General features: G+C 39.0%; 3 protein-coding genes across 10 annotated transcripts in view; 1 reads left to right on the top strand and 2 right to left on the bottom strand.

Annotated features, from left to right (window-relative positions):
- Positions 1-2669: 2669 nt before the first annotated feature.
- Positions 2670-7676, top strand: LOC123105107 (uncharacterized). Of its 8 annotated transcripts, none has more exons than XM_044527103.1 (14): positions 2670-2798; positions 2955-3067; positions 3180-3411; positions 3597-3806; positions 3925-3975; positions 4078-4367; positions 4453-4584; positions 4960-5333; positions 6064-6235; positions 6359-6463; positions 6590-6721; positions 6867-6970; positions 7064-7241; positions 7384-7676. In XM_044527103.1, exons 3-14 carry the CDS (start codon positions 3363-3365, stop codon positions 7408-7410), a joined length of 1824 nt encoding a protein of 607 aa, XP_044383038.1. In that variant the 5' UTR covers positions 2670-2798; positions 2955-3067; positions 3180-3362; the 3' UTR covers positions 7411-7676. The 8 variants fall into 8 exon arrangements, 7 of the variants coding, with proteins under 7 accessions (XP_044383038.1, XP_044383051.1, XP_044383043.1 ...); XM_044527116.1 differs by lacking the exon at positions 2670-2798 and having other exon boundaries at positions 2949-3067; positions 4078-4103; positions 4203-4367; XR_006450715.1 differs by lacking the exon at positions 2670-2798 and having other exon boundaries at positions 2949-3067; positions 6627-6721.
- A 207-nt stretch (positions 7677-7883) lies between these two features.
- Positions 7884-9904, bottom strand: LOC123085500 (protein FAR1-RELATED SEQUENCE 4-like). The gene is made up of 2 exons (XM_044507145.1): positions 8354-9904; positions 7884-8233 (listed from the first exon to the last, which is right to left on the bottom strand). The coding sequence occupies exons 1-2, from the start codon at positions 9021-9023 to the stop codon at positions 8151-8153; spliced, it is 753 nt and encodes a 250-aa protein (XP_044363080.1). The 5' UTR covers positions 9024-9904; the 3' UTR covers positions 7884-8150.
- The window catches only part of LOC123085495 (uncharacterized), a 14989-nt gene continuing 13270 nt past the window's right edge, over positions 9897-11615 (bottom strand). The window contains exon 6 of the mRNA XM_044507135.1: positions 9897-10826. Coding sequence (XP_044363070.1) covers positions 10428-10826 — 399 coding nt within the window. The 3' untranslated portion in view covers positions 9897-10427. The remainder of the gene's footprint in view (positions 10827-11615) is intronic.

Below are 11615 nucleotides of genomic sequence, written 5' to 3'. Positions count from 1 at the left end.
CGCCGTGTTCGCCACCAGCAAGCTCCAGTCGGTGGGGGCGACAGCATTCGCCGGCGCCGGCGCGGCGCAAGGTATCACGCTCCTTCGCCCTGCCCTTTATTCTGTTCTATATGTGTCTGCTCCCCGCCTTCGCGCTGAATTTCAGTTTGTCATCACTGTCGCTGGTCACAGACCTCCAATAGCCAGGGGGGTGGTTCAGTTTTTTGTGGATTTCGGCCAGGAAGGTGTGTGGTAGAATAGAAACCCCTCTGAATTTCTTCAATGGTGGGGAGTTTTTTGAGTGGTTTCATCAGAGAAGGCCCCTGAATTTGTCTCAGGCTCCCTGTACGTGTTTGTTCCCCAATTTTCCTTTACTAAGTCTGCCTCAACTTTGTGTTGAATGTATTTCTCTTTTGTTCTGGATGTAGAGCTCATTCACTGTCATTTGATTTTCCCACTTTAGTGTGTCCCCTGTAAGATTTTTTTAGAGGCCCAAGGAATGTTTGTAGATGGTCAGAGATAGGTAAATGAATGTATGTGTTTTTTTCTGCAGGAGTACTAGTGTGTGGATTTCGGTCAGGAAGGTGTGGAGAAATTGTAGACTTCCACTATTTTTGTTGTTAGTTTGATTTTGATGGCTTTTAGTAATGGATGTTTTTTTCCCTGAGCATCGAGTGATTACCTGGAGAATGGTTAGGGATAATCTGAAAGCAGTGATATGCACCAACTAACCAGGCAGTAGATGTCTCTGAAACTCATGTACGCAATGGAATTTGTTGCAGTCACCCCCTCTTTTTTAATCTGAATAAGTGAGAAGTGAAAGGTTTAGATATCTGTGCTCATACATGTGTTTTTGGATCTATGCTTTTTTTCCTTATACACATGTTTTTTGAATGCTTTTTTTCGTCCCTTTCGTACCTGAATGAATAGATGTTAAGATGCTCCTTCAGTTATGAGTAACTCCATAACAGCAGCAGTATGTTTGATGTCCAGTGTCCAGATCCTTTTTGAAGGGCCTTATGATGACCACATGTTCTTTGTCGAGAGAGTTATCCTAGTTCATACTATTTCTTCAATCTTGGGTGTATTCATGTGCATTTTTTCAAATGTTCTATGTTTGATCATGTGTCACTGCCTATGTTTGTTTTCATGTTCTTTTTGTATGGGGAAATTGATATGGGTGTAGATTCAAGATGGTTTTGAATTTAGTGTTTTTGCATGCTGCGAGCATGATCTAGCCCACAGTCATCTTGTAGAAGTAGTTAGTTATTTTTTACTTTTTAGCTTTACTGCGAGCACAACATTTTTGTCTGATATTCTTTCAAGGCAATTTTTTCTTAACTTTTTCATTCCCCCATACATGCAGGTGTGCAGATTATGCAGGTTATAGACCTTCCAGTGTTGGCTATGACGACAGCTACGATCCTGATAATGAAATGTCAAACAACGACAGTCTGGAGGGGAGTAGCACATCCAGTGATGATGTATGGTCATGTAGATTTTAATCGGCTTTTCACACCTTTTTATGTGTTTTGTTTTCTGTCTTTTATGTGTGTAACAGCTTTTTTCTCTGTTTGTTTGCTCTGAAAGGAATCTATGTCCAGGAGGCAGAAGATGTTAGAGGATGCTCTATTCGGCTTTTTCAAGAAGGAGGTATGTTTTATCTTCTAGTTTTCAGTTTATTTTTTCTTTTATTTTTATGTTGATGGTTTCTGTTTGTTGGTTTCCATCTTGCCCAATAGGCTCTCAAATCTCTAAAGAGGGAATTCTCAGTTTTTTGTCACAACGCTAATATCAAAGTCGAGGTTGTTGAATATCTCTTGTACCAACTCTTTAATGTTTTTGCATCACTGAATTCACTTTTTTTTTGTTAGTCTTAGTTTTCTTTTTCAATGTGGTTTTTCAGAATAAAAGGCTAAAAGCAACAGGGCTAGGAAGGGATGCGTACAGTGTGTATGCTACCAAGTACTTCGCTGAGATACTCAAGCATATGTCTATTGGCCGGAAGGATGTGATCTCAAAATACGGGTTTGAGCATCTCCTGATGTTTGAGAAGACTGAACTCCCTTCTCACTTCACCAGATGGATTGTTGGTTGCGTAGACACAATATCTTCCCAAATCATTATTGATGATCAGAAGATCATCTCTCTTTCTAAGGAGTCTGTCCATCTTGTGTTGGGTCTGCCAAACAACGGCATTATAGCGATACCCAATAAGGAGAGAGGGAAGAGTTTCATTATGTCTAGGTTCAATCTTTCAGAAATTCCAAATGTCACTTTCTTTGGAAATTTGCTCACATCATCAAAAGACCTTAGTGGTGAAGACATCTTCATATGTTTCATGGTGATTGTTATGTCATGCTTTTTATTCCCTTCTGCAAATGATCATATACACACGGACTTCCTATTCCTTCTGGAGGATCCTACTATCACAAGGGGATTCAACATGTGTCTTCTTGTCTACGAATGGATTTTGGCCGGCATCAACCAATATGTGTTGTTTGGTAGGGAAACCGGCAGAAAACCAAAAGCGTTTGATTCTGCATATATTGCTTGGCTGTAAGTGTTCAGTATCTCTTTTGTTGTTTTTGGTTTTTTTGTCACACATACCCCCGTCGATTGTTTTGTTCCTTTTCCTTCCCTAAGTTTTTTTGGGTGTTTTTAAGGTGTTGTATTTGGACAAGCTTGACTTTGGTATAAGGGTGGTCGAGCAAGGCGTCCCACGAATTCTTACATGGAAGGGTAATTTGATTAAACATTTCTCGGAACTTGACCGGAAGAAGCGCAACTTATTTGGAAGGAGACCGTTCAAAAAGGAGGTGTGTTAGACGTTTTTCATTTTTGTGTTGAGCAATTTTTCTTCTGTAGTTCAAAAGGGAGTTAGGTACATGCATCTCTTTCATCTTTTTTCTGTAGTTAGTCATTATTTTTGACTATTTTCCCTTTTTTCCGCATCAATTATCTTTTTATGGCAGCATGTGTTTGCAACTGAAGTTGGTGCTCCTCATGGCATTATTCAACAAGGATCAATATCAGTATCTTTCAAGGAGGAGATGATGTCATCTTATGCTAATATTCTACTTTGCAGGTTTTAGTCTTGCCTCACTATGTTGGTATCTTTCATCTTAATTTTTTTTCAGGTTTTCTTGTCATTTCAGTGTTGTTCTTTTTCTGTTATTCATATTTTTGTTCTTTGTCAGATCATTTAGGGCATCATTGACAGCGCAGACTGCCACAACATAAAGGAGTTTGGTTTGCAAAATGTTCAGGAAGCAATAACATCAAATGTGTTGAACTTTCTATCTGGATCCAGACTATCATCTCTTTTCGTCGTTAGTGGTCGGGACACCTCTTCAAAACTAGGACCAGTAGTTAAACAAAACATGGGCATAATGAGCAAGGATGATAGAACTCAACAGAAAAGTTCACACGGTATGCATTTTTGGTGTGTGGTGAGGCTCCTTTTTACTTGAGAATCTCATCGGATACTTGCTCTGTTTTTTAATTCAAAGTTATTTTGACCATTTTGTCAATTTATTTTTAGTTTTTGTGGTCTTCGAATAAATGTGTTTTTATTGCTTATGTGAGTATATGTGTTTTTTCTTGGTTGGAAGCAGAGTATGGTGAATGCAGCAAAGTGAATGAGAACCTCAAGCACGTTAAGAGCAGCATCAACCACACAACTGTCAAGATCAATGAAAACATAGTTTCATCATTTGCACCTACTAAGCCTTCAGTCATCGGAATGAGGAACATCAAGCTTCCATTGCAACCTATTGATGAGAACAGTTTGTCGGTAGTTCATAAGGGCTCACACGATACTTTAGGTTCATTCGTGAAACTTTTCCTCCATGTTTCTTTTTTTATTTCCCACTTTTTTCTGTGTTCTCTTCCTTGTTTTTAGTAGTGGCTTTTTAAATCTGTTTTTTGTGTGTTTTTCTGCAGCAACCCCAGATTGTGTGATTACTAAAATTGTTGAACACAACAATGAAAAGGGTAAATCTATTTTTTCTTTTTCTTTGGTTCTTAAGTTTAGTCTTTTCTATGAATTGTACAGTCAAGTTTTAATTTTCTATTTTCTGTTTTTCCCCATCCAAGTGCCTGAAGTGGGAGTAGTGAAGAAGGTCAGGGCTAGAGTGTTCAACACAATGCATCATGAGCAGGAGTTTTCTTTGATTAACACATTCCCAGCAGGGTTGAAGGAGCGCAACTCTTTCCTGCAGTTTAGTGTGCAAAACGGCCAGGGCACTTTCACACGCCCCACCAGTCTAACCGGCACAAAAAATGATGTTGGAGGTCAGATTGCACCTCCTGAGGCAGGGCAAAGCAATTACCAAATGATTAACCACATGCCACCAATAGGCCGTATAAAGTTGTTCAATGAGGAGGTCAGCTTTGATGCATCTTTTTTGTTTGTCACATTTCCTTTTTTTGTCACTATGTTTTTTTCATCTAAGATCCCATGCACTACAGGACTGCAAGATTGGCACAAGCAACAACCATCCTAAGCTCATGGCATTAGCAGACAAGAATTTTTCAAAAACCAACCAAATCATTGGCACAAAACAAGCACCAATCCCAGTGGCCGATCTTTCTCCCTCTATGGTTAGTGTTTAGATTTTTTACTCCCTTTTTTATTATTTGTTATGAGGCTACGAGGGATATAGGGAGCTGAGTGCGTCTTGTTATACCTTTTGTATTTAGTCATTCTTTTTGTCTTGTCTTCTTAGTACTTTTATTGAGCATTTTTTTTCTGTGTTCTACATGCTCACCGTAGCACGACAGCTCAACCAATCAGCAAGCAACTTTTTCTTGTCAGCATATTTTTGTAGCTGGACAGTCCTAAAATCTAAAACTAGTTAGGCAGGAAATCTTCAATCTATCTTTTTTTCGCATATGTGGAGCTATTTTTGGTTCAGTTTTACATGATTTTTTGCATGTTAGCTTTCATCGAAGCTTTTTTATTTTTGTTTTTGGCAGCCAACTAAGAGGAAGGCAGACATTGTTGATATCAGTCCAAGAAGTTTTGGTGTCAGGCAAATCGAATTTGCTAAGAATGCAGATCATGTATACAACAATCTGATCGGACCAATTGCGAAACTTCAACGCCAATCTACAGTAGGGGTAGAAGAGGTTGTTGATGTGCCAGACGACATTGATAATCATATCATTATCGATGAACTTGCGCTAGACACCATTATCAGTCAAGGTCGACATGATGATTTGATCATTTTGCGACCAAAAAGTCTCCTGGAACTCCCAATCAAGGAAAACGAAAGGTTCCCTGTGTCAAACGAAGAGTGCATGCGTTACAACTCAATAATCGAACTTGCATATACAAAAAGAATTCAGAGGTACGTCAATCAGTTTTTAGCCTGTTTTATTTATGTATTTTTACATACTGGTCTTTTTTCAATCTTTAAAGTGTGTACTATATCATAATTTTGTAGTATATCATTTTGAAGCTGTCAAACATCTCACTAGTTTTTTAACACTTTGATTGATCGATCAAAATTCTCTTCCTCCAACATGTCACTGTCATTGGTGTTTTTCTTTTGTATCATAGTTCTTTGACTGAGAAAAAAATCATGTGTATTTTTGTGTCTTTTCAGCCTGTGAAAAAAGTTACCATTGTTCTTTTGTCTTTCTCGTTGTTGATTTTGCTATAGTGTCACCTCAAAACAAGCTCAAGTCAGTGCTTCACGCTGAAATATCTTAGTTCAAGTTTAGGGCTTTTAGATTGTATATACACCAGTTAAGGTCTGATACCTTTGAGTTACTGACAATATAAACATTAGTGAATAAGTAGGTAAATAAGGTTTTAAATCTTACTGTCCCGTGGTATGTTTTTGCGCACTCACAAAACCCTATGTTCCTAGTGCTACTTGAATAGCTCATGGTAAGGATGGCAGCATACAAAATCCATTTTTGGCCAATATAGCTTAAACAATGATCAAATGTTGTTTCATCAGAAGATGGCAATTGCCAAGACCAAGAACACCGACTAGATTATTCCTGTTCGCCCATAGAAAAGTATGGCCGTTCCTGATTAGTTTTTTTTTGTTTCTATGTGGCAACAAACAGGAAGTATGCGTTGACGTACTCGATGGTTCATTGCAATTATGTATCACTTGGACAAAGCCTTATGCCAACCGGGCACGTCGACAACTTTTTGATCCCTTGCTTTTGTCGGAAGTTCTTCGAGGACCGTCATCCCTCAATCTCTGGAAGGCACCATTTCTTCCCGAATATTGGTGTATGTTTTTAGTTTGGTTCAACATTTATCATTTTTTCTGCTGGTTTTTTACATCATTTTTTGGTGTACATTACCCTGCCTCTACTTTGCCATTTTGGTCATGTATTTGTCTGTTCCCTGCAGGAGAACATACTGAACTACCAAGACGATAAACTAAGATCAATTGCCACTTCGTTTCTGGGGGCAGCATCAGCAAGTAGGGGTAAACGTCTAGATTTGTCAAATACGGTGTGTTCTTCTTTGTCCTTCTTCCTTTATTTTTTCTTTTTTTGTTTGTGTTCTATTTTTTCCGTTTTGATTTTTTTTTGTTCCAACTCTTTTAATGTGTTTTTATTTTTTTCTATTTTTGATTAGCTGTTCTTCCCCACATGTCTCGACAACCATTGGATAGTGTTTGCTGTTGATTTCAAGTGGAAACTTTTTGCTTTCTTGGATTCTTTTTATGACAAGGACTCGTATCTTCACAAGACTATCAGAGAGAAATTTGTAAGTTGTTCATCACTTTTTTTCTTTTGTTTCTGTCCATCACACTTTATTCATCACATCTTTTTTTGTCCAAATGCCTTCCCCCCATCTATATGATTTTATTTTTTTATGTTTCTTTTTTTCATCATTTTTTATTCACATGCAGATCAAGAACTTCATCAAGTTGTGGGAAATCATTTTCCAAACAGACCAGCATAATTTCAAGATTTTCAAAAGGATGTACCCTCATGTGCCAAAGCAGACTAATGGGTAAGGGCTCTCTTTCCCCACCTGCTCTTGTTTTTATTTTTGTTTTCCCTCTTTTTAGCTTGTTTTTTTGGAACATCACCTCTCTTTTTTCAGAAATGATTATGGAGTGTTTGCAACAAAGATAATGGAGATATGTGCACCACCATTGGATCTGCGCAAGATTTTCTCACATGACGACATCCAACACATAAGAATTCAGTACATGAACCAACTTTTCTTTTGGAACAAAAACACTGCAGACAAGAGCCTTGTCACTGGTTTCAACTTACAGGTTCTTCTTCTCATTCATTCATTTTAACTCTTCATTTTTTTCACATTTTTTAAATTTTATTTTTCACATCTTTTTTATTCTTTTCTGCATTTTTTTCTAACTGTCTTATGATGTGTGTTTTTTCTTTTTTTTCCTTTGTTAGGGTGACTTCGTCAGCAATCCTCCATGACAGCGGTGGCGTTTCTCTGTTTCTAGGCTTGTTGGATGGGCATCAAGAGAAGAAGAGAGCTCATTTAAAACAATTTTGTAGCATCATCTAGATCAATTTTTGTGTAGTGTAGTGGTCCGTTGAACTGTTGAGGAAGTTGTCGTTGGTTGTACGAGCATATCATGTTTGTTGTAAATGCTGGCCACTTTCTTTTTCATGTAGATACAAATGTTTGTCCTCTATGTCAGATGTATACATTCAGAGACAGACTATCATTTACCTTGTTAGTTTGTTTGTTCTCCCTTAATTTTCGGTAACTTAAGTGTCAGTTTTTCTAATGTTATGCGTCTGTCAGTTTAGTGTCTAAACCCGTAGGTGTCTAATTCATTCTGCGGTGTGTACCACTTTTTCCATCGGTGTGATTTTTCTAAAACCTCACTCTGTGCGCCGCTCTTTTTTTTTGAGAGACGCCATGCTCAGTCTCACTACTGCAATGAAAGACTAACAAAGATGTCTACAATCAGTCCTTGTTCGCATCTATATCAAATAACATGAAAACATCACACTCATTTTTGTTCATATTCTTTGCTTCTAATAAGGTTTTTCACATATTTTTTGTAAACATTCTTTTTTCTCTCAATCTTTTTTTCTTACATGAAGTTTGTGCAATCAGAAAATGTAAATAGTCCTGACTACTCCTTTGTTCTCTATCCATGCAGGGTACGAGTAGAGGGAGTTAGAGTTGCAGGGTAGGAGCCACGTCATTGCTGCAGTTGGGAGACCTCATTGATAGGTATGTTGGTGGCGTTGATCTCTTTGTTGGTAGCGTTCTGTCGCCCTCGCCCTGTTAACAATACCATTTTCCACAGTTAGTCGATAACAATACCATTTTCCACAGTTTTTTATATGAGTGTGTCAATGGAGTGCTATGTTTATTTTCTAGTAGTTTTTTATAGGGAATCACCTCCATCAGCTGATCTTGGCTGGCTAGTCTTCCTTGATATCTTCTTTTTTGGGATGTCGTATACTTTATCCAGATTAGTGCATTTCCTTTTTGTGTGACCCGGATCATTACAGTGGTTGCACTTGTAGAATGTCTTGTTTTTTATGCGTTCTTGTATGGTCATCATTCGTGGGCGCCCTTTTGTGTGCGCCTTATCAGGATTCAATAGCTCAATAGTTGATTTGCTGCCACCACTCTGTGCCATAGTTGTCAGTGTGCCTATTGTCTTGTTGGATCTGTTGCTCTCCTCTATTTGTTCTCCTTGCCCATCCATCTCTTCTTCTCCTTCTCTATCCATATCAATTAAGTGTTGTTGAATCCTGAACATTTCTGATAGCAAGTATTGAAACTTCCTTTGACTCTTTGAAGCGTTTGAGCCAAGCTCCACTAGCTTCATGCCTAGGACATTGTATCTCAGTTCATCATTATCTAATATGAGTGGAATCGCCTTGGGTTTATTCATTTTCTGGCCTTGTTTCCTCCACTTGTCTATTATGTATTTGTATGGTATCTTATCCACCTCAAGGTGCAACATGACTTTTAGAATATGAGAGCACAAAATGCCATCCTTTTCAAACTTGCAACAAATGCAGGAGTAATCTTCTTTTCTCAGTATCCACTTGCACCACATAAAGCCTTGTCCTGTGTTCTTGTTTGTAGTAGTTCTTTGCTTGGTACACCATGTATAGTTTCATTTTTTCCTCTTCTCTGATTTGCAGTCTTATTACATCATTGTGAATGAGCTGAAATTTTCTGAAGATGCTTATGTTGTACAGGCTGTGTGCTTGTCTCTCGATGTAGTACTTAGTGTTGAATGATTTCCAGGAAACTTTTTTGTTCTTTGCATTATGGTCAAGCTCATCCTCATTTGCATGGATGTTGTCTAGTATTCTCTGGTATTCTCGTAGGAAACTTGTCATGCTGAACTGTGCACCAACCCCCTTCTTGAACAAAGCATTTGTACCCTCACTCCTAGCTGTTGTTTGGATGAATGGGAAAAACTTTGTCTTGAAGTACACTGGCACAAATTTTTTCCTTGCTTCCCACATGTCATGGAAAATTTTCACCTCACCCACATTGTAAGTTTCAATCATTGTTTGCCATAGTGTTTCAAACTCTCTCTCTGTCAATGAGTTATTCACTATGTCGTGAAAGTCCTCATATAGTCCTTGATTCAGTTGGAACACTCTACACCTTTTCTCTTCGGCTTTTTTCATCACATGGAACAAGCATGTTCTGTGTGTTGCTTGTGGAAACACGGCTTTTATTGCCTTTTCCATTCCTCTGTCTTGGTCAGTTATTATTGTTTTGGGTGCCTTGCCTCCCATTGCTGCTAAGAACTGCTGGAACAACCACTTGAATGTGTTAGCAGTTTCATCGATAATAAGGGCACAAGCAAACAAGTATTTCTTCCCATGTGGAGAAACACCAACGAATGGTGCAAACGGCAAGTTGTACTTGTTTGTTAGGAATGTTGTGTCAAAGCTAATGCAGTCCGCATACTCTTGGTACATTATTGTAGATCTAGCATCTGTCCAAAACACGCTCCTGACCTTGTTTTTTGCATCTACTTCCATTGAGTAGCAAAATCCAGGGCTCTCAGCTTGTTTCTTCTGGAAGTATTGCTGCACTTCCATGACATCACTATTTTCCGGTTCTCTGCTTACCGTTGTACCATAGTTACTCACTTTCCTTTTGTTGTATGGTAACTTGTCCATTCCTCCTCTTATGTACGCCAACACTGCCACTATCTTCCTCGTAGGTATGTTGCACTTTTTCATTGTTCTGATCAATGCTTTCTCTTCATCAGACATGTAAACATGAGATCTAAAAAACCTACTGCCAGGGTTGAGCTCATGGTTATGATCAAGATTGAGGTTAGTTATACGTCATCTTCCATCTTTCAAAGTAATTAGCATTTGTGCTTTGCAGTCTGTCTTCGCTATGACAGTGCTTTTTCTTTGCACAGACAAGTTTTCAATTTCAGCTTTGTATTATGCCCATACTTGTTGCATTTCAGTGTTACCCTTGTAACTTATCTGTCCCTTTTTTTGCTGGTTGTGCGGGCAGTCGACACAACAGATATGGAGAAACCAGCAACAAAGGCATAGAAGTTTAAGAACTTTTGAGCTTCTTCCCTCGTAGCAAAATGCATCCCTGTTTCAGGTTTCAGCTCACTACCAATTGTTCTATCGTTCCCTCCTTCTGCGGCCCGTCTTTCATTTTCCAAAAAATCTTCTATTGTTTCTTCATTGATTTCATTATCTTCATTCTCCTTGTCTTGCACTTGCAGATGGCATGCATCAGTTGATGTTCCCGCCTCTCGAGACTGTCTGGAGGAACCAGCTTGCACACATGTCGGCGAATCAAGATTCCAGGTATGATTTTGCTCCCACTCAGAAGACCCGTCTCTTCCTTCATTGTTTGTATCAACCTGCAGGTGTGGTAGTGACAAGTTAATCATTAAATGTGTGTCAGTTTAACTGTTTTTATCCATGAGCAGTATGACAGTTTTCTATTTTTTTTTTGTTACCGATACCCTTTGTGTTTTTCACTGGTGGAAAAACAGGCTTCCGTCCAGCCCCATAAGTCGCGAAGCTGTAGGAACCGCGACTAATGGGACCTTTAGTCGCGGTTCTGGAGGTGAACCGCGACCAAAGGCCTGGGCCCAGGGCGCTCGGTGGCTAGCTGGCGCACGTGAGGGTCTTTAGTCGCGGTTGGCCAGGACAACCGCGACTAAAGGCCTTCGGGCACCTTTTGTCGCGGTTTGCCAGGCCAACCGCAACTAAAGCCCCTCCCCTATATATACCCATCCAGCAGCCAACACTTAGCCATTTGGAGCCATTCTCTTCACAAGTGGGTGTAGCTAGGTTTGCTTTTGGTTCCTCTTATGCACATAAGGTGTTTGATGAAATGCCCCAAGAGTATGAAACAAACATGACATGAAGTGTTGGAGCCACACTCCTCGATCGTGGTTAGCAACTTGATGAACCTTTGATGTGTCATTGATAAAATATGCATGTGTGCAGTTCATTGTTTAATTTATATTGTTTGTAGCTAGTTAGTTTAACAAATGCATGATGGTTAATTATATATTTTATATTATAATAATGCAGATGAATCGGCAATGGATGTACGGTAACCGACTCTCCGGCGAGTTCACTACGGGTTTGAAAGATTTCCTCGTAGTGGCTAATGCGAACAAGCAGGGGGGTTTTGTTAT

The sequence above is a fragment of the Triticum aestivum genome, chromosome 1B (genome assembly GCF_018294505.1).
Source record: "Triticum aestivum cultivar Chinese Spring chromosome 1B, IWGSC CS RefSeq v2.1, whole genome shotgun sequence".
NCBI lineage: Eukaryota > Viridiplantae > Streptophyta > Magnoliopsida > Poales > Poaceae > Triticum > Triticum aestivum.
Note: the sequence above shows the minus strand (reverse complement) of the source record. Positions and strands in the feature narration are given on the sequence as shown.

Coding starts and splice junctions, on each gene's coding strand:
- LOC123105107 (XM_044527103.1), top strand. CDS start 3,363: ATGGGCATAATGAGCAAGGATGATAGAACTCAACAGAAAAGTTCACAC. Junction 5,334..6,063: donor TATACAAAAAGAATTCAGAG/GTACGTCAATCA, acceptor GGCAACAAACAG/GAAGTATGCGTTGACGTACT. Junction 6,722..6,866: donor AGACTATCAGAGAGAAATTT/GTAAGTTGTTCA, acceptor ATTCACATGCAG/ATCAAGAACTTCATCAAGTT.
- LOC123085500 (XM_044507145.1), bottom strand. CDS start 9,023: ATGTGGTGCAAGTGGATACTGAGAAAAGAAGATTACTCCTGCATTTGT. Junction 8,234..8,353: donor GCCAAGATCAGCTGATGGAG/GTGATTCCCTAT, acceptor TATTGTTAACAG/GGCGAGGGCGACAGAACGCT.